This window comes from Crinia signifera, chromosome 5 (genome assembly GCF_055691185.1).
Source record: "Crinia signifera chromosome 5, ASM5569118v1, whole genome shotgun sequence".
NCBI classification, from domain to species: Eukaryota; Metazoa; Chordata; class Amphibia; order Anura; family Myobatrachidae; genus Crinia; species Crinia signifera.
Genome location: NC_139221.1, coordinates 20,874,476 through 20,900,796, shown reverse-complemented (window position 1 = coordinate 20,900,796; position 26,321 = coordinate 20,874,476). Strand labels below are relative to the sequence as shown.

The 26,321-nt window shown below is 48.6% G+C and overlaps 1 protein-coding gene across 1 annotated transcript in view; it reads right to left on the bottom strand.

Annotated features, from left to right (window-relative positions):
* The window catches only part of COL14A1 (collagen type XIV alpha 1 chain), a 150,845-nt gene that overhangs the window by 46,630 nt on the left and 77,894 nt on the right, over positions 1 to 26,321 (bottom strand). Inside the window, exons 27-30 of the mRNA XM_083186746.1 lie at positions 25,976 to 26,099; positions 19,998 to 20,141; positions 14,577 to 14,741; positions 4,970 to 5,008 (exon numbers count right to left, since the gene is read on the bottom strand). Of these exons, the coding sequence (XP_083042872.1) occupies positions 4,970 to 5,008; positions 14,577 to 14,741; positions 19,998 to 20,141; positions 25,976 to 26,099 (472 nt within the window). The remainder of the gene's footprint in view (positions 1 to 4,969; positions 5,009 to 14,576; positions 14,742 to 19,997; positions 20,142 to 25,975; positions 26,100 to 26,321) is intronic.

Sequence of the window (26,321 nt, the reverse complement as noted above, 5' to 3'; positions counted from 1 at the left end):
TAATCAACAAGAAAGGTCAACACATGTAAATGTTGACATAAGTTTGCCACTTCATTGGTGTCCATGTCGACACATGACAATGAATATGAAAAAATTAAAAAAATTAAAATAAATCTTCAAAAACTCATGTCAACCTTTTTCATTGTCGACCATAGCCATGTCAGTGTTTTGCATGTGCCATTTAATCCTGGGGCTGCTGCGAATTGCGGGGGGGGGGGTTCCGCGAATCGCGGGAGGGGGTCGCAGGGGGGTGCCGCCAATCGTGCAAGGGGGGGGGTCGCGGGGGGTTCTTTTTGCCGCGAATCGCGGGAGGGAGGTCGCGGGGGGTTTGCGCGAATCGGGGGGGGTCACGGGGGAGGGTTTGCCGCGATTCGCGGGAGGGGGGGTCGCGGGGTGGTGGTTATGCCGCGAATTGCGGGAGGGGTCGTGGGGGGGTTTCTTTTTGCAGCGAATCGCGGGAGGGGGGGTCGCAGGGGTGTTTTTGCTGCGAATCGCGGTAAGGGGGGGTTCGCGGGGGAGCGGGTGTTTTTGCCGCGAATCGCGGGAGGGGGGGGCGCGCGGGGTGGGAGTTTTGCCGCAAATCGCAGGAGGGGGCGCTCACCTGGTGGCTGTGGAGTAGCAGTGCTGGGCAACATGGGAAGGCAGTGGGTGTCTGGCACTGTCTGTGGGCTCACTGGGCTGGTTCTCTGTCACATAACTCCCAACATGACCCTCTCCAGGAGGGACACAATGCTCTGTTTCTAGACTTCCCCTTAATGTATGATTGCCATCACCTGTTTTAAACAGGTTAATTTCTCAGAAAGGTGTTCAGCACAGATGAAGGCAATCACACATTAAGAGGAAAGTCAGGAACAGAGCGTTATAGACACAGACACCCACTTTGAGTGACAGATGTAGCCAAATATATAGGAGATATATATACACACACACACAATACCGTACATACTGTATAATAAAACACTATAATACATACATACAATACAGTAAATACTGTATAATACACTATAATACATACATACAATACAGTACATACTGTATAATAATACAATATAATACATACATACAATACAGTACAGACTGTATAATAATACAATATATATATATATATATATATATATATACCACACACACACACACACAATACCGTACATACTGTATAATAAAACACTATAATACATACATACAATACAGTAAATACTGTATAATACACTATAATACATACATAAAATGCAGTACATAGTGTATAATAATATAATATAATACATACACACAATACAGTACATACTGTATAATAATACACTATAATACATACATACAATGCAGTACATACTGTATAACTAGGTGATTCATCGCGCCCTACGGGCGCTCTTCACACCGGCGTAAGGGGCTACGCCCCTTAATTTGTGAACATTTGTATGTGAGAAATATGGTTAAGAATTGTATGAAAGATGCCCTGTATTGCAGGCTTCTGGCAGTGGGTGAGGGTCCAGCGTGGCAGCACAGGAGTACCGGACGGTGGCCCTGAGTCAGTGTCTCCTCCTACTGGGTGGGAGTTAGGGTGCATGAGAGCAGGAGGCTGGGATATGAGGCATGATAGGGGTTGTGGGCAACACAGCGTCAGCGATTACCCAGTGGTGGAAGTTACGGTTCAGGAGAGCAGGAAGCTGGGTAGTGATAGGGGTGTGTGGGCATACGGGGACTAAAGAGGGTGGTGGACACTGTGCAGCTTCTGCCAGTGGGTGAGGGGTCCAGCGTGGCAGCACAGAAATACAGGAGTCAGTGTCTCCTCCGACTGGGTGGGAGTTAGGGTGCATGAGAGCAGGAGGCTGGGCGGTAAAGCATGATAGGGGAATGTGGGCAACACAGGGTGAGCGGGTCTCCACTGGCGGAAGTTACGGGGCAGGAGAACAGGAGGCAGGGCAGTGTCCTCCCACATTGATGCAAAAGTATTTAACATCGGCCATAAACCATCGATTATTTGAAAATCATTGATGGTCGATGGGCATCCCTTAGAACTGGAGGAGGGTGGGGGACAGTATGCAGCTCCCGGCAGTGGGTGAGCGTCTCCTCCCACTGGGAGGGAGTGAGCGTGCATGAGAGCAGGAGGCTGTATAATAGTGGTATGTGGGCAAGACATTGATAAAAGTTGTAGCGCTGGTGCAGAGGGCAGTGGGGAAACCTGCAGTGCGGCAGCCAGGGCCGGATTTCCCACCTAGGGGCGGTACCTGCTTGTGGTGGTACAGGATCCCCCATTGTCACGGGGTTACGTGAAATGCGGGAGCGGGGGCCGCGGTGGTCCGCTGGGGGGTGGAATTGCCGGAAGGGGGTCTGGGGGGTCTGCAAATTACGGGAGGGGGGGGTGGTGTGTGGGGATCCGCGGTTAGCGGGAGGGGGCGGGGGTCCGCAAATCGTGGGCGGGGGCGCGGGGGGGCTTGAATCGTGGGAAGGGGGGTCCGCAAATTGCGGGAGGGGGTTGTCGGGGTTAGTGAATTGCGGAGGGGGGGTTGCGGAGGTCCGTGAATTGCGAGAGGGGTGCTGGGGTGCCGTGAGTCAAGGGGGGTGGTGCGGGGGTCCGTGAATCACGGGAGGGGTCATGAATCGCAGGAGGGGGGGGGTCGTGGGGGGGCTGCGAATCGCAGGAGGGGGGGTGTGGGGGGTTGCCGTGAATTGCATGAGGGGGGCGTGAATCAAGGGAGGGTGGGCGCAGGGGGGGGGTGCGGGGGTCCGTGAATCGCGGGAGGGGGCATGAATCGCGGGAGGGGGGGTCGTGGGGGGTTCCGAATCGCAGGAAGGGGGGTATGGGGGTGCCGTGAATTGCGTGAGGGGGGCATGGGCCCTTTTAATGCCGGGAGGGGGGGGTCGCAGGGGTCCCGCGAATCGCGGGAGGGGGTGGTCGCGGAGGTCCAGCGAATCGCGGGAGGGGGTGGTCGGGTCTGGGACAGGATATTAGACAGCACTTACATCGACAGCCATTACATCGACACCATTAGTTTGACAGCTCAATAGGTCGACATGGTTTTAGGTCGACAAACCATTAGGTCGACATGTCATTATGTCGACAGCTCATTAGGTCGACAGCTCATTAGGTCGACAGGTTTTTAGGTCGACAGAGTCTATGTCGACAGTCAAAAGGTCGACATGGGTTTTTTCACCTTTTTTTTGGGCCAAAATGTCGACACAGTCGACATGAACACAGTTTGAAGTGTACCGCAGCCGCTCGCTATGCTTCGGGCACGGTGCCTCGCTGCGCTCGGCACACTATTTTATTCTCCCACCACGCCCTAGTGGATAGTAGGGCATGAATACCACCTGTCGGCCCATGTCGGCTCAATAAACAGTGAAAAAAACCCATGTCGACCTTTTGACTGTCGACATAGACACTGTCGACCTAATGGCAGTGTCGACCTAAAAACATGTCGACCTAATGAGCTGTCGACCTAATGAGCTGTCGACCTAATGAGATGTCGACCTAATGAGATGTCGACCTAATGGTATGTCGACCTAAAACCATGTCGACCTATTGAGCTGTTGAACTAATGGTGTCGATGTAATGGCTGTCGATGTAAGTGCTGTCTAACAATAGTCCGGATACCGGGGTGGTCGCGGGGGTCCCGCGAATCGCGGGGGTCCCGCGAATCGCGGGGGTCCCGCCAATCGTGGGAGGGGGGGTTCGCGGGGGTCCCGCGAATCACGGGAGAGGGGTCGCGGGTTCCCGCGACTCGCGGGAGGGGTGGTCACGGGGGTTCCGCAAAATCGCGGGAGGGGGGGTCGCGGGGGTCCCGAGAATCGCGGGAGGGGGGGTCGCGGGGGTCCCGCGAATCGCGGGAGGGGGGTCGCGGGGGTCCCGCGATTCGGGGAGGGGGGGGGGGGCGGGTCCCGCGATTCGCGGGAGGGGGGGGTCGCGGGGGGGTCGCGATTCGCAGGAGTGGGGGTCGCGGGGGGTCCCGCGAATCGCGGGAGGGGGGGTCGCGGGGGGGTCCCGCGAATCGCGGGAGGGGGGGTCGCGGGGGGTCCCGCGAATCGCGGGAGGGGGGGGTCGCGGGGGGTCCCGCGAATCGCGGGAGGGGGGTCGCGGGGGTCCTGGCAGAGGGTAGGGATGTGCAGGAGTAATGGTGGATGGTGGCTGTGGAGTAATGGTGGATGGTGGGCGTGTACTGTTACTGTAGCCCTGGCTGGGCGGGGGGAGGGTGATGTCAAGGGGGTGGAACGTCAGACACATGAAAGTGAAACTGTTTTACACAGGAACGTTCTCCACAGGGGTTGAGTGACAGATCGCTAAATATATAAGAGATAATATAATACAATACAGTACATACTGTATAATAATACACTATAATACATACATACAATGCAGTACATAGTGTATAATAATATAATATAATACATACATACAATGCAGTACATACTGTATAATAATATAATACAATACAGTACATACTGTATAATAATACACTATAATACATACATACAATGCAGTACATAGTGTATAATAATATAATATAATACATACACACAATACAGTACATACTGTATAATAATACACTATAATACATACATACAATGCAGTACATAGTGTATAATTATATAATATAATACATACACACAATACAGTACATACTGTATAATAATACACTATAATACATACATACAATGCAGTACATAGTGTATAATAATATAATATAATACATACACACAATACAGTACATACTGTATAATAATACACTATAATACATACATACAATGCAGTACATACTGTATAATAAAATAATACAATACAGTACATACTGTATAATAATACACTATAATACATACATACAATGCAGTACATAGTGTATAATAATATAATACAATACAGTACATACTGTATAATAATACACTATAATACATACATACACACAATACAGTACATACTGTATAATAATACAATATAATACATACATACATACAATACAGAGGAAGCAGACATTACCTGATACGCTGTTGCCTTGTATGTACACCCATGGACACGCTGGGGATGCAGAAGTATATAAATATCACATGGAACAGACACAAAATACTACACATTAAGCTATAATATCTGTAACTGATGATATACACTTGTTACACACAATACCCGCTGCACTCTCATATACACCTGTTACACACAATACACGATGCACTCTCATACACACCTGTTACACACAATACACGATGCACTCTCATATACGCCTGTTACACACAATACACGCCACACTCTCATATACACCTTTTACACACAATACACGCTGCACTCTCATACACACCTGTTACACACAATACACGATGCACTCTCATACACACCTGTTACACACAATACACGATGCACTCTCATACACACCTGTTACACACAATACACGCTGCACTCTCATATACGCCTGTTACACACAATACACGCCACACTCTCATATACACCTTTTACACACAATACACGCTGCACTCTCATATACACCTGTACACACAATACACCTGTTACACACAATACCCGCTGCACTCTCATATACACCTGTTACACACAATACACACTGCACTCTCATATACGCCTGTTACACACAATACCCGCTGCACTCTCATATACACCTGTTACACACAATACACACTGCACTCTCATATACACCTGTTACACACAATACACGATGCACTCTCATATACGCCTGTTACACACAATACACACTGCAATCTCATATACACCTGTTACACACAATACAGGATGCACTCTCATACACACCTGTTACACACAATACAGGATGCACTCTCATACACACCTGTTACACACAATACACGCCTGCACTCTCATATACGCTGTTACACACAATACACGCACACTCTCATATACACCTTTTACACACAATACACGCTGCACTCTCAATATACACCTGTTACACACAATACACCTGTTACACACAATACCCGCTGCACTCTCATATACACCTGTTACACACAATACACACTGCACTCTCATATACGCCTGTTACACACAATACCCGCTGCACTCTCATATACACCTGTTACACACAATACACACTGCACTCTCATATACACCTGTTACACACAATACACGATGCACTCTCATATACGCCTGTTACACACAATACACACTGCAATCTCATATACACCTGTTACACACAATACAGGATGCACTCTCATACACACCTGTTACACACAATACAGGATGCACTCTCATACACACCTGTTACACACAATACACGCTGCACTCTCATATACGCCTGTTACACACAATACACGCCACACTCTCATATACGCCTGTTACACACAATACACACTGCAATCTCATATATATACCTGTTACACACACTACACGCTGCACTCTCATATACACCTGTTACACACAATACACGCCGCATTCTCATATACACCTGTTACACACAATACACGCTGCACTCTCATATACACCTGTTACACACAATACACCTGTTACACACAATACCCGCTGCACTCTCATATACACCTGTTACACACAATACACGATGCACTCTCATACACACCTGTTACACACAATACACACTGCACTCTCATATACGCCTGTTACACACAATACCCGCTGCACTCTCATATACACCTGTTACACACAATACACACTGCACTCTCATATACACCTGTTACACACAATACACGATGCACTCTCATATACGCCTGTTACACACAATACACACTGCAATCTCATATACACCTGTTACACACAATACAGGATGCACTCTCATACACACCTGTTACACACAATACAGGATGCACTCTCATACACACCTGTTACACACAATACACGCTGCACTCTCATATACGCCTGTTACACACAATACACGCCACACTCTCATATACGCCTGTTACACACAATACACACTGCAATCTCATATATATACTGTTACACACACTACACGCTGCACTCTCATATACACCTGTTACACACAATACACGCCGCATTCTCATATACACCTGTTACACACAATACACGCTGCACTCTCATATACACCTGTTACACACAATACAGGATGCACTCTCATACACACCTGTTACACACAATACACGCTGCACTCTCATATACGCCTGATACACACAATACACGCCACACTCTCATATACGCCTGTTACACACAATACACACTGCAATCTCATATATATTACCTGTTACACACACTACACGCTGCACTCTCATATACACTGTTACACACAATACACGCCGCATTCTCATATACACCTGTTACACACAATACACGCTGCACTCTCATATACACCTGTTACACACAATACACGCCGCATTCTCATATACACCTGTTACACACAATACACGCTGCACTCTCATATACACCTGTTACACACACTACATTCTTACACACAATACACGCTGCACTCTCATATACACCTGTTACACACAATACACACTGCACTCTCATATATACCTGTTACACACACTACACGCTGCACTCTCATATACGCCTGTTACACACAATACACGCCGCACTCTCATATACACCTGTTACACACACTACATTCTTACACACAATACACGCTGCACTCTCATATACACCTGTTACACACAATACACACTGTACCCTCATATACACCTGTTACACACAATATGTATATTCAAGAGGAAAAATGGGAAGATTGCGCTAATATATATACAATAAATTCCAATGCACCATGGAGGGGATCACATTTATAGCAAAAGACTGGAGACTGCTTCAAACTATTGTATCAAAAAACAATTTAATTAACATATAAAGTATACATATGTATAGCTATTTAGGGTGGCCACCTAAAAAAAATGTCCTTTTCAGGAGCAATGGATCATAGCACAATGATTCAGAGTGAATATTATCATCACCCCCTTTTTTATCCAAAACCAAATATTTAGCTTGTGTTTATGTGCACATTGTTATTATAGCATATCTCTTATATATTTGGCTACATCTGTCACTCAAAGTGTGTCTGAAGCTGTAACGCTGGGTGGAGCCTCTGACTCACATGACTGACTCACACGACAGAGAACCAGCCCAGTGAGCCCACAGTGCCAGACAGACACCCTCTGCCTCTCAATGTTACACAGCAAAGACACAGCTACTCACCAGACACACCAGGTGAGCGCCCCACCACCTCCATACCTCCCAACATGACCCTCTCCAGGAGGGACAGAATGCTCTGTTTGTGGACTTCCATCTTAATTTATGATTGTCATCACCTGTTTTAAACAGGGTAATTGATAAGAAAGGTGTTTAAGCACAGGTGATGGTAATCCATAAATTAAGAAGAAAGTCCAGAAACAGAGCTAATGTGTCCCTTTCCCCTCCCCCCCATTCACGGCAACCCCACGATTAAATGGCACATGCAAAACACTGACATTGCTATGGTCGACAATGAAAAAGGTTGACATGAGTTTTTGAAGATTTATTTTTCACTTTTTCAATGTTTTCATATTCATTCTCATGTGTTGACATGGACACTAATGAAATTCCACACTTATGTCAACATTTTATTGTGTTGACCTTTCTGTGTTGATTTTTTCTTGTGGTGATTCACTGCACCCCCCGGCGACCCCCCTACCGCGATTCACAGCGCACCCCCCCCAATTCGCGGCGACTCCCGCGATTTGTGGCCCCACCCCGTGACACACCCCCTCCTGCGATTCGTGGCACCCCGCGACCCCCCCCACGATTTGTGCCAACCCCCCAGGCCCCCCCTTCCTCGCGGTACCCCCCACTTCCCGCGACCCACCCTACCGCGATTCCCCCCCCTGTCATTGCGGCAACCCCCCGCCCCTGCGACCCACCCTCCCACGATTCGCGGCACCCACACCCCCCCCCCCGCGACCCCCCCTCCCGCAATTCACGGCATCCACCCACGACCCCTCCTCCCGTGATTCGCGGACACACCTCACCTCCTCCCTCCCCCCCACCCCCGCTCGCAATTCACGGCAACCCCAGGATTAAATGGCACATGCAAAACACTGACACAGCTATGGTCAACAATGAAAAAGGTTGACATGAGTTTTTGAAGATTTCTTTTTCTTTTTTGAATGTTTTCATATTCATTCTCATGTGTCGACATGGACACCAATGAAGTGCCACACATATGTCAACATTTACATGTGTTGACCTTTCTGTGTTGATTTTTTTTGTAGCAATTTTTTTACAGTGACAACTATGTGCAAATCAACCTACACATCATCAACCAATTTTTTGGTTTCACCTGTTCTGTTTTACTGTAGGTGTTTTAAGTCAGATCTTTTACTGCTACTATTACTGTTTATGTAAATGCATTCTGAATGACAGCAACATCCTACCATCCTTCTACAAGAATATATAACCAACTAGGTGATTTATCGCGCCCCGTGCCCCCCCCTCCCGCAATTCACGGACCCCCGCGCACCCCCCCCCCCCACGATTCACACCCCCTCCCACGATTCACGTCACCCCCCCACACACCCCCCCCTCCCGCAATTCACGCCCCCTCCCACGCTTTGCGGACCCCCGCCCTCTCCCGCGATTCGCGGACACCTGCGCCCCCTCCCTCCCTTGATTCACGGCACGCCCCACGCCCCTCCCACAATTCACGGCACCCCTAAGCCCCTCTTTAGTCCCCCGTATACTCACACACCCCTATCACTACCCAGCTTCCTGCTCTCCTGAACCGTAACTTCCACCACTGGGGAGTCGCTGACGCTGTGTTGCCCATATGCCCCTATCATGCCTCATAGCCCAGCCTCCTGCTCTCATGTACCCTAACTCCCACCCAGTAGGAGGAGACACTGACTCAGGGCCACCATCCTGTACTCCTGTACTGCCACACTGGACCCTCACCCACTGGCAGAAGCTGCACAGTATCTCCCACCCTCCTCTTTAGTCCCCCTTATGTCCACACACCCCTATCACTACCCAGCCTCCTGTTTTCCTGTGTCGTGACCTCCGCCAGTGGGGAGCCGCTGACTCAAAAACACCGGGATGCGGTCATTTGGTCTACTGCATTATGGTCGACAGTCATTAGGTCGAATCCATTAGGTCGACATGCTAAAAGGTCGACATGATTCTAGTTCGAAAGGTCATTAGTTCGACAGGTCATTAGTTCGACAAGGTCATTAGTTCGACATTGTCTATGTCGACATTCACAAGGTCGACATGGAGTTTTTCACTGTTTTTTGAGCCAACATGTGCCGACAGGCGGTATTTCATGCCCTACCATCCACTAGGGCGTGGTGGGAGAATAAAATAGTGTGCCGAGCGTAGCGAGGCACCGTGCCCGACGCATTGCGAGCGCAGCGAGCGATGCGAGGGGCTGCAGTGCACTTTAAACTGTGTCCATGTCGACTGTGTTGACATTCAGGTAAAAAACAGTGAAAAAAACCCATGTCGACCTTGTGAATGTCGACATAGACAATGTCGAACTAATGACCTTGTCGAACTAATGACCTGTCGAACTAATGACCTTTCGACCTAGAATCATGTCGACCTTTTCCCATGTCGACCTAGAATCATGTCGACCTTTTAGCATGTCGACCTAATGGATTCGACCTAATGACTTTCGACCATAATGCAATAGACCAAATGATCCCAACCCCAAATGTCACTGTACCATCCACACTATCAATGTACATCTTACTCTGTAACCGCTTTTTAATTAAACAAAACAATACACACCCCCTTCCACATCATATGCTCTCTATTTAACACATTTCACCTATAACTCAAGTTGCAATACAGGGAATCTTTCATACAATTCTAACCATCTTTCTCATATACAAATGTTCACAAATTAAGGGGGCGCAGCCCCTTACGACGGTGTGAAGAGCGCCCGTAGGGCGCGATGAATCACCTAGTGCTAATATACATGTTTAATTTTTTAGGTGGCCACCCTAAATAGCTATACATATGTATACTTTATATCAGTGATTTTCAACCTTTTTACCTTGCGGCACACTAAATACGATTTTAAAATTGCCAAGGCACACCATGAGATCCTCACAGGGCAAAACACATCAGCCCCCACAGGAAAAAAACACAAACCTATTGGCCCCCATATAAAATAAATCACACTGGTCCCCACAGGTAACAAAAATAAAATACATTGGCTCTACATGAAAAGAAGAGACCAGTAAATAACAGTTGAGCTGGTGGTGGCTGTAAACTGGTTTGGGCATCTCTAGATCTGGGGGCACACTTGAGAACAGCTCAAGGCACACTAGTGTGCCATGGCACAGTGGTTGAAAAACACTGCTTTATATGTTAATTAAATAGTTTTTTGATACAATAGTTTGAAGCAGTCTCCAGTCTTTTGCTATAAATGTGATCCCCTCCATGGTGCATTGGAATTTATTGTATATATATTAGCGCAATCTTCCCATTTTTCCTCTTGAATATACATTTTGCTGTACAAGTTTGTGGTCTAGGCCATAGACTTGATACATATTTTGCACTGAAACTAGTGCAATTTTTGAAGATTGCTGCTCATTTTTTCATAGAAAAACCTTTTTCCTTATGTGTCCAATTATTTTTAAGGGATATTAGCGCCCAAGTCCACCTCCGCTTTTGCGGTGGTAATACATGTTACACACACAATACACACTGCACTCTCATATACACCTGTTACACACAATACACACTGCACTCTAATATACGCCTGTTACACACAATACACACTGCAATCTCATATACACCTGTTACACACACTACATTCTTACACACAATACACGCTGCACTCTCATACACGCCTGTTACACAAAATACACGCTGCACTCTCATATAAGCCTGTTACACACAATACACGCTGCACTCTCATATACACCTTTTACACACAATACACGCTGCACTCTCATACACACCTGTTACACACAATACACACTGCACTCTAATATACGCCTGTTACACACAATACACACTGCAATCTCATATACACCTGTTACACACACTACATTCTTATACACAATACACGCTGCACTCTCATATACACCTGTTACACACAGGGCCGCCAAGAGAAATCCTGGGCCCCGGTACAGCAACTTCCTGGGGCCCCCACGGACGGAGATCCCCACACAGTCTGCGGACCTGGTGTTACGCCACTGCTTCCAAGGTGGATACACGTACAAAAATGTACACTGTAATGCCTATTACACATGTCACACACCCATTACATATTATACCACATGCCATAATGCTCATTACATGTTATACCACACACCGTAATGCTCATTGCATATTAAGAAGTTAACATGCTCTACCAGGGGTTAATATGCTCTGTCAGGGGTTAACATTCTGTGCAAGGGATTAACCTGTCTGCCCTGATTAACATGCTCTGCCAGGGGTTAACATGCTCTGTCAGGGGTTACATGCTCTTTGCAAAGGATTTACACATACCCTCCAACATGGCCCATTTCATTAGGTACAAAATGCTCTGTTCCTGGACTTCCCTGCCAGTGGCAATTACAGATGTGAGCCAGCAGCACAGTCCAATATTCAAAAGTGGGGGTCACATATACTGCCACCCCAAGCATCACTGTCCTGGACTCACTGGCAGTTGATGTGACTGCCCCTCTTTGAATTTTGGACTGTGCTGGAGCGCAACCTCATTTTGGCCCTTATTCTAATCTGTGCGGTACGGCCCGCGTGCGGCTGTACCGCCGATGTTTTCACTCTGCACATGCGCAGAGGTCACTCTGCGCATGTGCAGGCGAATTCGCCGCACACAAAAATTATACGCCGCAAAGGGGGCGTATAGGGGCGTGAGGGGCTTGATAGCCTCATTTACCTATGTATACGCCCCGCGTTTCATGGGCGTTCCCATGCAAACGCGGGGCGTATGCATGGTAATGAGGCTATGACGCCAGTGATGGGGGCGGAAAGCTGACATCGCCGGATGTCAGCTCGCCGCCCCCATACAAGCTTTCACACGGACGATTGTCCGTGTGGTCTAAGCTTGCGTGAGCGGGGGGAGCGTGCGGCCCTGCCTTCGATGGTCGTCGACCATCGAATGCAGGGGGCAGCTCCCACCATGGTGGAGGCGTACGCCCCACCATTTTCATGCGGATCGCCAGCCGTCCGCGTACGGACGGCCGTGGCGATCCGTCTTGTAGGCGGGGATTGGTTTGTGCGGCCGGAGCAACGTATGCGGCTCCGGCCGCACAGATCAGAATAAGGGCCTTTGTACCTAATGGAATGGGTCATGTTGGGGGTACTTGCCACCAAATAAAAAAAAACCTGTGCGTCCAGACCAGGGCCCCCCTGAAAGGCCCGGGCCAGGGTAAATTGTACCTGCTCCCCCCCTCTCTCGGCACCCCTGGTTACACACACTACATTCTTACACACAATACACGCTGCACTCTCATACACGCCTGTTACACAAATTACACGCTGCACTCTCATATAAGCCTGTTACACACAATACACGCTGCACTCTCATATACACCTTTTACACACAATACACGCTGCACCCTCATACACGCCTGTTACACACAATACACACTGCACTCTCATACACACACTTACAGGACACAACTCTGACTACATGCCCACGGCAGCCTTCTCCTACCCAGGAATCAGGCCCAAATGTCCCAGCACCTTCCATATCCTACTGTCACCATTCCGCCAGGATGAACGTAATATACATGACATTACTCATTGATGGATGACAGTCGGAAGTCCTTATCACATTTCCCCAGTGGATATTTTAAGCATGTCGACATGATCAAGTCAACGAAATCTACTGAACCCAAACACAACTACAACTGTAACTTATAGTGGATATTACAGGGGAAATTTACTAAAGGAAATTTGTAAAAAAATAGGTGTATTTGTATCCAGAAATACACTTATTTTTGACATTTACTATTCCGAAAATACAGCAATTCGTAGTCGTATTGATGTGCTATCAATACGAATTGCCGTATTTTCGGGATAGTAAATGTCAAAAATAAGTGTATTTCTGGATACAAATACACCTATTTCAGGGTTGCCGACTTTCAGAAAATCCTCTCCGGGAGAAGCCCGGAGAGGAATATTTCATTACGATTTTTGGGGGCGGGGCTTAACCGTGACGTCATTAAGCCCCGCCCCCATTACGGAAATGGACTAAATAACTGATATCCATGGAGGGGGCGGGGCTAAAACGACACGATTGTGCCGTTTTAGCTCCGCCCCCTCCCCTGAGACCCGCGGATTGCGGCATATAAATGCCGCGATCGGGGGGCTCAGTGGGGGTCCCCCTGATTCCGGGAGGGTTGCCCACCCTTCCGGGGGCCGGGAGGAAGGACCCGATTTTCGGGAGACTCCCGCAAATTCCGGGAGGGTCGTCAACTCTGACCTATTTTTTACAAATTTCCTTTAGTAAATTTCCCCCATTATTTCTTATCTTCTAAATATCTTACAGTGGTTCTAAAGCAGCCCATACACGCTGCTATGAGGGCGTGCTTTCCGTGCTGTACTAGCACGGATCACATTACTTTTTGTACTGTGCGATGAGGTGGGAGCGCGCACCTCAAAGCACACATCGGGACAGCACGCATAGCAGTGTGTATGGGCAGCTTAAGAGAATGGACACAACAGAGAATTGGGCACACACTTGCTGTTGCCGTCTCGCAGACAAAAGTAATCAGTTCATCCTCGATTTTCTTGAAACCATCAAAGTCGTCGACAAAGATGACGTGTCTGCTGCTGGGCTTGCTGCCGATGTTCACCAACTCGTTGTAGTCTGCGTCCGCCACTCCGATAGCAAAGATGCTGACGCCTGGGAAGAAGAAAGGAGACGCATGCTGGGTAAGTCACGTAGAGGTTACAGCCAGTAGGATGCCTGGGATCGCTCGGACTCTTCTGTTTATGTAGGGTGGGGCAGGGATGGTGAGAAAACGGTCTGTAGAACCAAGACTTCATCACAGGAGATTGTGGGGGAGATGCACCAAGACTTGGAGAGAGATAAAGTGGAGGAGCTGATTGGTTGTTTTGCTATTGCACTATTCTATATCAGCTCCTCTCTGTGCTCCGCCCACAAAACGACTTATTACTGCACCGAACGGCCAAGATATAGGGGGAAATTTACTAAGATGGGAGTTCTGCGTGGCTTGCGAGCTCTGGGGGTCTAATGGCGCTATTGCTACTTTCCCCCCAAAGATCGGCAGATCTTTGTCTGCAGGTCTGTTGTGCCTAGCACCATTGAAAATGTAATTTCCGAAATGGCTCAGAGGAAACAGTTATTAAGGATGGTAGAGGAGGCGGTGGCCATTTTGGGAGATACACTTTTATTGGAGGCAAGTGCAACACACCACTATCAGAACTAGGAGGGGTGCACCATAGGCATAATTACCCTACTGATCTCTCCCACATTGTTTATTTCTGCTGAATTGTCTTGACCAAGGGCATGAGTTGGGGGTGGGGCATCCAGGACAGGGCAAGGCCACCCCCCGAACGGTCTGGACACGCCTGCGTTGTCTGAAGAGCTTCCAGAAAAGTCTACATCGCCATCTCCCTCACCGCTTCCTTCGGCTTTCCCCCCCGTCGCTACTTAAAGTTAACTACAATTGTGGCGGGAAGTGCTTGAGCACACGCACTGGTGTGTGCGCACATGCGCAGATCTCCGGAGATCACCCAGTAGCGAATCAGGCACCAAAGTAGAATTTTAAACAGTATGCTGCTGGGACATAATTATAATTACACATACTTTACCTACCAGCATTTTATAACAGCCGACTGCCATAGAAAATGGTAATTCCTGTCACAGACAGCATACACCACTGTCCAGCAAAAGCTCTGATAACACATTCAGCAGTAAACACACTACGGGCCGGATGTATCAAGCTTGAAAAAAAGATAAAATGGAGAGTGATAAACAGCCAGCCAATCAGCTCCCAACTGCCATGTTACAGGCTGGGTTTGAAACATGACAGGAGCTGATTGGCTGGTTGTTTATCACACTCCATTTTATCACTTTTTGAAGCTTCATACATCTGGCCCTATAAATGGGAAGATGAGAGGCGCAGGAGGACCTGGAGCATATTATTGTACAGTAACTGGGTGCGTTTAGTGCCGTGTAAACATCAAGCACTCACTAACGAGGTTGTAGATAGCGGTGCTTTGGGTTAAATAAACCCTGATCACATCGCAGACGGTCTCGCTGTCTCAGTTGCACAGATGTTATTGTTCTCATAAAACCAGTTTTATGTTATGTTTTCACAGTTCGTTCCAAGCCTCTATTTTTACTACTTAATAATGTCCGACCTCACTGTACGCGCTGCGGGGCTATGAATCACAGCATTGTCTACTTGTGTTTTTACTGTACACCGTCATTGGGTCAGTATAACATCTGTCCTGATTATATCAGCCCAGGAATGATGTATGTACAGCATTTATGCTAACAGTAGTGTCAGACTGAAGGCCAGATGCACTAAGCTTCAAAAGTGATAAAATGGAGAGTGATAAACAACCAACCAATCAGCTCCTGCCTGACATTTTTCAAACACAGAGGCAAGAGAAAGGAATGGTTATCAGCACAGGATTCTCTTTGTGTTTGAGGAATGTCTGGACCCCCCTGGATTTTAGTTGAAGAGGTGTCAACCTGCAAATCTTGTTTGTGAGAGGTGTGCTACCACTGGACAACAATTGGATAATCTAGCAAAAAGAGAAAAGAAAAGGATGTCCTTGATGGGTGCACCTAACGGTCTTGGTTAAAATGTAACCTTTAATAGTCTTAATTAAAACTTAGCAAAATATGACAAATACACATGTAACAACAAAACGTGAATACAAGGGAAGGGTAGGGTGTGTTTATTAAAACGGCGGCTCACTCGATGCGCACAGACGTTCTTGAATTATTATGTATAACAGGTTAAATTGTATCGACGCACTTATCTCAAATAAACGTCAATTCATATTGTGGTGTCCTATTTTTAATTAAGGTGTCATGCCCAAAGTGGTACACATGGGGGTGTGTCAATGGGAGATTAACTGCCTGTCTGCGGTTGTTGACAGGAAGGTTCGCTATCCCTTATGTCATAGATTGGAGAGGAATGTTTATCAAAAGTGACAGTTTGGAGCCAATACATTTGGCTATGCAGTACTCCTTTGGAGTGAATCTTGTGAGTCAAGCAGTATATATATCATAAGTTGCAGTGGTCGACATCCCGTCGACTGTTTCAACACATCACGTATAATATATACTACTTGTGTCTGCCTGCAGTGGATATTTGAGGATCACAAACTGAATGCACTTAAATGCACTAAAAATATGGACATCACAATATGAATTGACGTTTATTTGAGATAAGTGCGTCGATACAATTTAACCTGTTATACATAATAATTCAAGAACATCTGTGCGCATCGAGTGAGCCACTATTTTAATAAACACACCCTACCCTTCCCTTGTATTCACGTTTTGTTGTTACATGTGTGTTTGTCATATTTCGCTATGTTTTAATTAAGACTATTAAAGGTTACATTTTAACCAAGACCGTTAGGTGCACCCATCAAGGACATCCTTTTCGTTTCTTTGTTTGCTACATTTTTCAAACACAGCCTGTGACATGGCAGGCAGGAGCTGATTGGCTGGCTGTTTATCACTTTCCAAGCTTAGTGAATCAGCTTCCCAGGCGGCAGGATCGCATATGATACACAGTATGTGGCCGTTTTTCAGAAGATGTATCGAGGAATCTCTACTGTAATCTCAGGCTCCGATCCGATGCGCATCGAAATCTGAGGTAAAACATGTACGATTTGACACTGTCATCCAATTTCTTGAAATAAAGCGTATTGTTTGCTGAACTGGGCTGCTTCCACTATTCCACAAAAGAAATAGGTATTAGCTCTTATGTTCTATTATTACTGGGAGGGAGTAGCATGCCGCAGTACCGCGGTGTCAGTTGGCCACGAGTGATTGGCTGTTGGCCATGCCCTGCAGTACTGTAATGAACCAACGTGTGACTGTACCCATTATTGTGGGATATGTAATTGCTATTCCCATCCTACAACATTGCCAGCCCCCTGATCCTGCTTGCTGACTGCCTGCCCTGACCATAGCTTTGGATTTCTCCTGCTGACTTTGGCTTGACCTTGGTTTTGGGTAATTTGCTGCGACATGTTGAACTGGCATTAATCCTGCATTCTGAACAATTTACACCTGTGGTTTCCCCGTTACCCTGAAAGTCCAAAAAAGGTCGACATGCACAAGGTTGGCTTTAATAAAATGTCGACATAAGCAAAATTCAACATGAAAAAGATTGACGCGTCTCTAATTGTTCACGGTCACCCATGTCAAGTTACTGATGCTGGGATTTATATTGCGGTCTCCAGTTATTTCCTTTCATGCTTTGCAGCCGGCGCCCTGAACCCCCGGCTGACTCCTTCTCCTGTGTAATATTAATATTAAAGGCAGAGAACAGCAAAACAATGGAGGTTTTATATGAATGGGAAAGGTGGAATTCCCCACATTGCGATCCTGTTTCCCCCCAGGTAGGGATATTACTGTGTGTGAGATCAGGTCCTTTCACAGGTCACAGACAGGAACTCATCACTGATATGTCCTCCTTATACCTGAATATCAGCCAGTACGTCTGCTGGGGCCAACTGTGGGACACTACTAGTAGTAATGTATTCCCACTACAACTTGCACTTCAGGGCTCTGGAAATATGGCTTCCAGCTAAAGGCTCTGGAAATATGGCTTCCAGCTAAAGGCTCTGGAAATATGGCTTCCAGCTAAAGGCTCTGGAAATATGGCTTCCAGCTAAAGGCTCTGGAAATATGGCTTCCAGCTAAAGGCTCTGGAAATATGGCTTCCAGCTAAATAAACCCTTTCCATGTTTACAATCTATGCCTGTGCTGATTTATCTGGAGCAGAATAAGGGCCAGTGTGTCACCTGTGTCAGTGCTGTGTTTGTATACTATATAGTATGCAAAATATTTGGAACATTAGGGTACATTTTGTAAAGTGTATTTGGCATTGACATTTCGGGTTTCAAAAAATACTTTGGGTGACATTAAATAGGAATCGATTTTTTTTTTGTGATTTTTTTCACAAAAACAGCCGAATTCGCACGTTTTCCCAAAATCACACATTTTATAGGATGCGATTTGCAGGGGAAAAAATTGCACTTTTTGCCCCGAATTCGCACGTTCTAACCTGGCGATTTTTAGTCACACTTCGGGGGGAAATTTACTAAAGGAAATTTGTAAAAAAAATAGGTGTATTTGTATCCAGAAATACACTTATTTTTGACATTTACTATCCTGAAAATATGGCAATTCGTAGTCGTATTGATAGCACATCAATACGACTACGAATTGCCATATTTTCGGGATAGTAAATGTCAAAAATAAGTGTATTTCTGGATACAAATACACCTATTTTTTTACAAATTTCCTTTAGTAAATTTCCCCCAATAATTCACATCCATTTAGGCCAGGTTCTGAAAGGCGAATTTGACAAAACCATGCACCGATCATTGAGATCTGTGCATGGTTTTGTGTTAAAAATTGTGTTTAAGGTAAAACAAGATTAAAAAAACGGCGTGGGGTCAAGGGCCGGTCCTGGTTCCCAAAATACGGGGGACAAAATGACTAGGGGTCCCCCGTATTTCAAGAAACAGCACCGGGCCCAACCAGCCAGCAGGGTAATGCCACAGCCGGGGGGAGATTTTTTATATAAGTCCCCCCCTGGCCAAAGCATTCATCCCCCTGACCGGTCAGCATGGGCAGGGATCCTGGGGAAGTGGGGACCCCCCAAATGAAGGTGTCCCCCACCACCAGAACTTACTTGCCAATGCTGATGCCCGGGGCTGTCCCTGATGGCCGTGGGCTGTGGCCATCAGGCTGATGTAAAGTGTAATTGTGTATTGCAGTGGAACTACAAGTCCCAGCAAGCCTGCACCGCATGCAGGGACTTGGAGAACCACAAGTTCCAGCATGTGGGGCACTAAAGGGCCCACTGAACTTGTAGTCCCACAGCAGTACAAATAGTTGATTAAAGATATTTCCTTGATGAAATAATGATCTTACCTTCCAGCTGCAGCACAGTGGCAACCTTGACAGCTTCATCTTGGGAACGGCCATCGGTAATCACCACCAGGACCCTCGGGACTCCTTTCCTCATGCCCGATTCCAGGGTGAATAAGTCGTCTTTAACGTGCTTGAGTGCTCGGCCTATCACACACGCAGGAGGGAAAAAGCGCAATTAGATTTAGTAGAACATTTTTAGAATCACCCTGCCGAACGTCCGCCACCCCAGCCAGCCGAATCCGTTCCCTGGACAGACTTTTTCAAACGCCCACTACCCGACGAATTTGGGGCGATTACTGTCATGTCATGTGACATCAACCGCCCACCCCAAGCAGGTATGCTACCCAGGGCCGAATTTGTGCCTAGGCACGTGAGGCACCGGCCTCAGGGCGGCACCAATTAAGGGCGGCAGGCAGGCTAGCATTCTGTTAAATAGCAGCATGGCACAGCGGGTGGGCAGCAGCGAATGACGAGCGCCGCAGACATGAATTTTCATTTGTAGGCGGCAGCGCCGCTCGTCACCTGCAACTGCGCACCCGCTGTGCCATGCACATTACATCATCACTTAGTGGCTGGGTCCGACGGTCCCCCTGCGCGTCCGGAAATGTCTCAGACTCACTGCTGCCGGCACCCCCCATTGGCTACTCTACACACACACAGTCTATTGGCTGCTGTGTATCTAGCAGCTGAGCTGAGCGGCGCGCAGATCCTCCCTGCGCTCAGTCAGTAACAGTGTGAGAGAGACTGACGGAGAGTGAGACACACTGTGCTGTAAAACACTGTACTAATAAGTGCCTCCCTCCCTCCGGGTCCTCCGTACAGTGAGCAGTCCAGAGTGCTTACAAAAATATTAAGGTGGGCTACAGTTAAATTTTAATGAAATATATAAATAATATTGTATATACATATATGATTACATTAAAATAGGAGGGGGGGGGACAAAAATGTTGTGCCTAGGGGTGGCCTGACCCCTAAATTCGCCCCTGATGCTACCCACCCAAGTGTCCGCGCCCATACATTGTTCCCCTGCTTCTGCCCAATGCCTGCCTCCTGCCTGCCCATCCTAGAGCGAACGCACACTCGCAAACCCCAAAATTGGCCAGGGGGAGTGAATTCAGCCCACTATGAGCCAATCAGCTCCTAACTGCCATGTTACCGGATATGTTTGAATAAATGACAGTTAGTAGCTGAATGGTCAGTACGGGCAGCACATACGAATGATCATACGGGCAACACATACGAATGATCATACGGGCAGCACATACGAATGATCATACGGGCAGCACATACGAATGATCATACATGCAGCACATATGATCAGTTGAGTGACCTCTCAACCCACGGTACCGAGCATTGCACTGAAATACCGCACGATGTGCACACGAACAATCGCACGACCCCGCACGACCTGCGTTAGCCCATAAAACACTGGGCTTTCCCCTGCTGCCGCCCCCTGTCCTGCCCCTTCCAGAGTTTTCTTATTCGGATATGCGCGCATGCGCAAACCCCACACATCGGGGACGGGGACAAATTCGGTCCATAACGAATGTGGCTGAATCGGCCCCTGTGTGTGTGTATATATATGTGTCTTCTCCATGTCATTCCCAGCTAATCCCAAATGCCAGGGACTGTGAGGACTGCGGCCTGCGACTGCTCCTCCCACTCACACATGCCCCTCTGCTACAACGTAATGGCTAGGAGCAGCACCAGCATCGTCTGGGGGAAAACAGCTGCAAGCTGCAGTTCCCAGGGGTCTGGCTAGGGGGCGCTGTAGGAAATGAAGTTTCTAGGGAGCTTATTCAGGTCTGTTCGCTGCCGCCCTGCGTACACACAAGAACCGATGGTCGCGATATGCGCATTCTGCACATGTGCATACGCAGGGTGCGTGCACCCACGGCAAACAGACTGTTCGACGGGTGCACAGACCCAGGACAACGGGTGGCGGGCCGAGATTGGCGTGGGCACTGGGAAGCATATGGGAATGTGGGCATGACGGACAGGCAGCTGACATCACCGGATGCTTCCTGACCGCTTCCCACTGACAGTGCACGCATATGTCAGGTTCCTCAGAGCAACCTTAAATATGCGTGCGGCGACCATCGAAAGATGTGGGCGTTCAGCCCCGGCCTACGAATGTCACATGCCCTACGAGCAAGGCGGGGTTTGGTTGACTCGCAGGGATGCAAATTCGCATCTGAGCAAATCAGCCAGAATAATCCCTTAGGTGTCTGTTCAGATGAATACGTTACAGTAATAGTGATTAATTCCTCGCGCTCGTGTTATTTGGCTCTCAGTTACAGTGAGTGAGTTTGAATAAACAAGTTCAATAAATGTTGATATAAAAGCCATGAAATGCTCTCTGGGTCTACGTTATATCTCCTATATATTTGGCTACATCTGTCACTCAAAGTGTCTATAACGCTCTGTTCCTGGACTTTCCTCTTAATGTGTGATTGCCTTCATCTGTGCTGAACACCTTTCTGAGAAATTAACCTGTTTAAAACAGGTGATGGCAATCATACATTAAGGGGAAGTCTAGAAACAGAGCATTGTGTCCCTCCTGGAGAGGGTCATGTTGGGAGGTATGTGACAGAGAACCAGCCCAGTGAGCCCACAGACAGTGCCAGACACCCACTGCCTTCCCATGTTGCCCAGCACTGCTACTCCACAGCCACCAGGTGAGCGCCCCCCTCCCGCGATTTGCGGCAAAACCTCCCCCCCCCCGCGCGCCCCCCCTCCCGCGATTCGCGTCAAAAACACCCGCTCCCCCGCGACCCCCCCTACCGCGATTCGCAGCAAAAACACCCCCGCGACCCCCCTCCCGCGATTCGCTGCAAAAAGAACCCCCCCCACGACCCCTCACGCAATTCGCGGCATAACCACCACCCCGCGACCCCCCCCTCCCGCGAATCACGGCAAACCCTCCCCCGTGACCCCCCCCCCGATTCGCGGAAAAAACACCCCCCCGCGACCTCCCTCCCGCGATTCGCGGCAAAAAGAACCCCCCCGCGACCCCCCCTTGCACGATTGGCGGCACCCCCCCTGCGACCCCCCTCCCGCGATTCGCGGCAACCCCCCGCAATTCGCAGCAGCCCCAGGATTAAATGGCACATGCAAAACACTGACATGGCTATGGTCGACAATGAAAAAGGTTGACATGAGTTTTTGAAGATTTATTTTTAATTTTTTTAATTTTTTCATATTCATTGTCATGTGTCGACATGGACACCAATGAAGTGGCACACTTATGTCAACATTTACATGTGTTGACCTTTCTGTGTTGATTTTTTCTTGTGGCGATTCGCGTCACACCCCCCCGCAACCCCCCCTCCCGCGATTCGCGGCACCCCCCGTGACCCCCCACCTCCCGCAATCGCGGCAACCCCCCCACCGGAACCCCTGTGAACCCCGCCCTCCCGCGATTCGTGACACCCACCCCCGCGACCCCCCCTCCCGCAATTCGCGGCACCCCCCAGTGATTCGCGGCAGCTCCAGAATTAAATTGCACATGGAAAACACTGACATGGCTATGGTCGACAATGAAAAAGGTTGACATGAGTTTTTGAAGTTTTTTTGTCATTTTTTGAATATTTTCATATTCATTCTCATGTGTCGACATGGACACCAATGAAGTGCCACACTTATGTCAACATTTACATGTGTTGACCTTTCTGTGTTGATTTTTTTCTTGTGGCGATTCGCGTCACACCCCCCGCAACCCCCCCTCCGGCGATTCGCGCCACCCCGGCACCCCCCTGCGACCCCCCCCCCTCCCGCAATTCACGGCAACCCCCTACCGGAACCCCCATGAACCCCGCTCTCCCGCGATTCGCGGCACCCACCCCCCGCAACCCCCCCCTCCCGCAAATCGCGGCACCCCCCGCGATTCGCGGCAGCCCCAGGATTAAATGGCACATGCAAAACACTGGCACGGCTATGGTAGACAATGAAAAAGGTTGACATGAGTTTTTGAAGATTTATTTCATTTTTTGAATGTTTTCATATTCATTGTCATGTGTCAACATGGACACCAATGAAGTGGCACACTTATATCAACATTTACATGTGTTGACCTTTCTGTGTTGATTTTTTCTTGTGGAGATTCGCGTCACACCCCCCCCGCAACCCCCCCGCGATTCGCGGCACCCCCCGTGACCCCCCACCTCCCGCAATTCGCGGCAACCCCCCACCGGAACCCCTGTGAACCCCGCCCTCCCGCGATTCGCGGCACCCAACCCCGCGACCCCCCCCCTCCCGCAATTCGCGGCACCCCCCGTGATTCGCGGCAGCTCCAGAATTAAATTGCACATGGAAAACACTGACATGGCTATGGTCGACAATGAAAAAGGTTGACATGAGTTTTTGAAGGTTTTTTTTCATTTTTTGAATATTTTCATATTCATTCTCATGTGTCGACATGGACACCAATGAAGTGCCACACTTATGTCAACATTTACATGTGTTGACCTTTCTGTGTTGATTTTTGCTTGTGGCGATTTGCGTCACCCCCCCACCCCCACCCCACAACCCCCACTCCCGCGATTCACGGCACACACACACACACCTCCCCCGCGATTCTCGGCACCCCACCCCGTGACCCCCCCTCCCGTGATTCACGGCACACCCCCGCGACCCCCCCTCCCATGATTCGCCGCAACCCCCGCCCCGTAACCCCCCCTCCCGCGATTCGCGGCACCCACCCCCCGCGACCCCCCCTCCCGCAATTCGCGGCACCCCCCCCCGCGTTTCGCGGCAGCTCCAGAATTAAATTGCACATGGAAAACACTGACATGACTATGGTCGACAATGAAAAAGGTTGACATGAGTTTTTGAAGTTTTTTTTTTTCATTTTTTGAATGTTTTCATATTCATTCTCATGTGTCGACATGGACACCAATAAAGTGCCACACTTATGTCAACATTTACATGTGTTGACCTTTCTGTGTTGATTTTTTCTTGTGGCGATTCGCGTCACACCCCCCCCCCCACCCCCCCCCCCCCGCAACCCCCACTCCCGCAATTCACGGCACACACACACACCCCGGCGATTCTCGGCACCCCACCCCGTGACCCCCCCTCCCGTGATTCACGGCACACCCCCCGCGACCCCCCCTACCATGATTCGCCGCAACCCCCGCCCCCGTAACCCCCCTCCCGCGATTTGCGGCAACCCACCCCGCGACCCCCCTCCCGCGATTCTCTGCAATCCCTCCCCTCCCGCGATTCGCAGCATCCACCCCCCCACAACCCCCCCTCCTGCAATTCGCGGCACCCCCCGCGACCCCCCCCTCCTGCAATTCGCGGCACCCTCCGCGACCCCCCCTCCCGCGATTCGCGGACACCTAAGTTGCAATACAGGGCATCTTTCATACAATTCTAACCATATTTCTCATATACAAACGTTCACAAATTAAGGGGGCGCAGCCCCTTACGACGGTGTGAAGAGCGCCCGTAGGGCGCGATGAATCACCTAGTTACACAATAACTCTGCAACAGCGCAATGTCGGCCAAGATACACAGAGCTAAGTGTTCGCAAGCAAAATAAACAGGATATATTTTATTAGGTTCCCAGTTGCATTGTGCTGACCTAACATTTCAGTATCTCAATGCAAACAAGCCTGATAGAAACAGATATGAAAAAAGACCCAGATCAGACCTCGATGCCACCGGCGTTTATTGGGAGGCCGCTAGATCAGAGTGGCCAGCAGCATCCTCTGCCTGCCTGCCGGGCTGCTACAAGACACCGAATGGCTTCCAGCTTAGCGGGTTGGTGGACGGCTGGAGCTACCGACCAATCAGAGTGCAGTATTCTCTACCTGCCTCCAGGCAGACAGCAAATAGCTGTCAGCTTGATGGTTGGTGGTGGCTGGAGATGATTGGTGGATAGCTGGAGCAATCCACCATTCAGAGTGCTGAAAGCACTGCATAGAAGCATGTGGAGAAACGGCACAGGAAGGGTAAGAACACAGAAAACAAACCTGTTTTGGTGTTTCCTCCTTTGTAAGATATACTACGTATTGCAGCCAACAACGTCTCCTTGCTCTTGTACGAGTTTAGCTTAAATTCCGACCTTGCGTCATCACTGAATTGGGCAACTGCAACCTAAAAACAAAATAATTGTTCATACAGTTTAAGCATTGAAGTATATTTGTGAGCATTGGGTCAGAAACAGCAGGCCCTATAGGCTTCTATGGGGGCCACTACCATCATCTCCAGATAGTGGCGCACTGGTAGGGGGGGGTCATACAGTTCAACAGCTGGTGGCTTTATGTAGGTAACGATGCTGGATGCTGGAACATCAGTTATATTGCAGTTATATAGGTC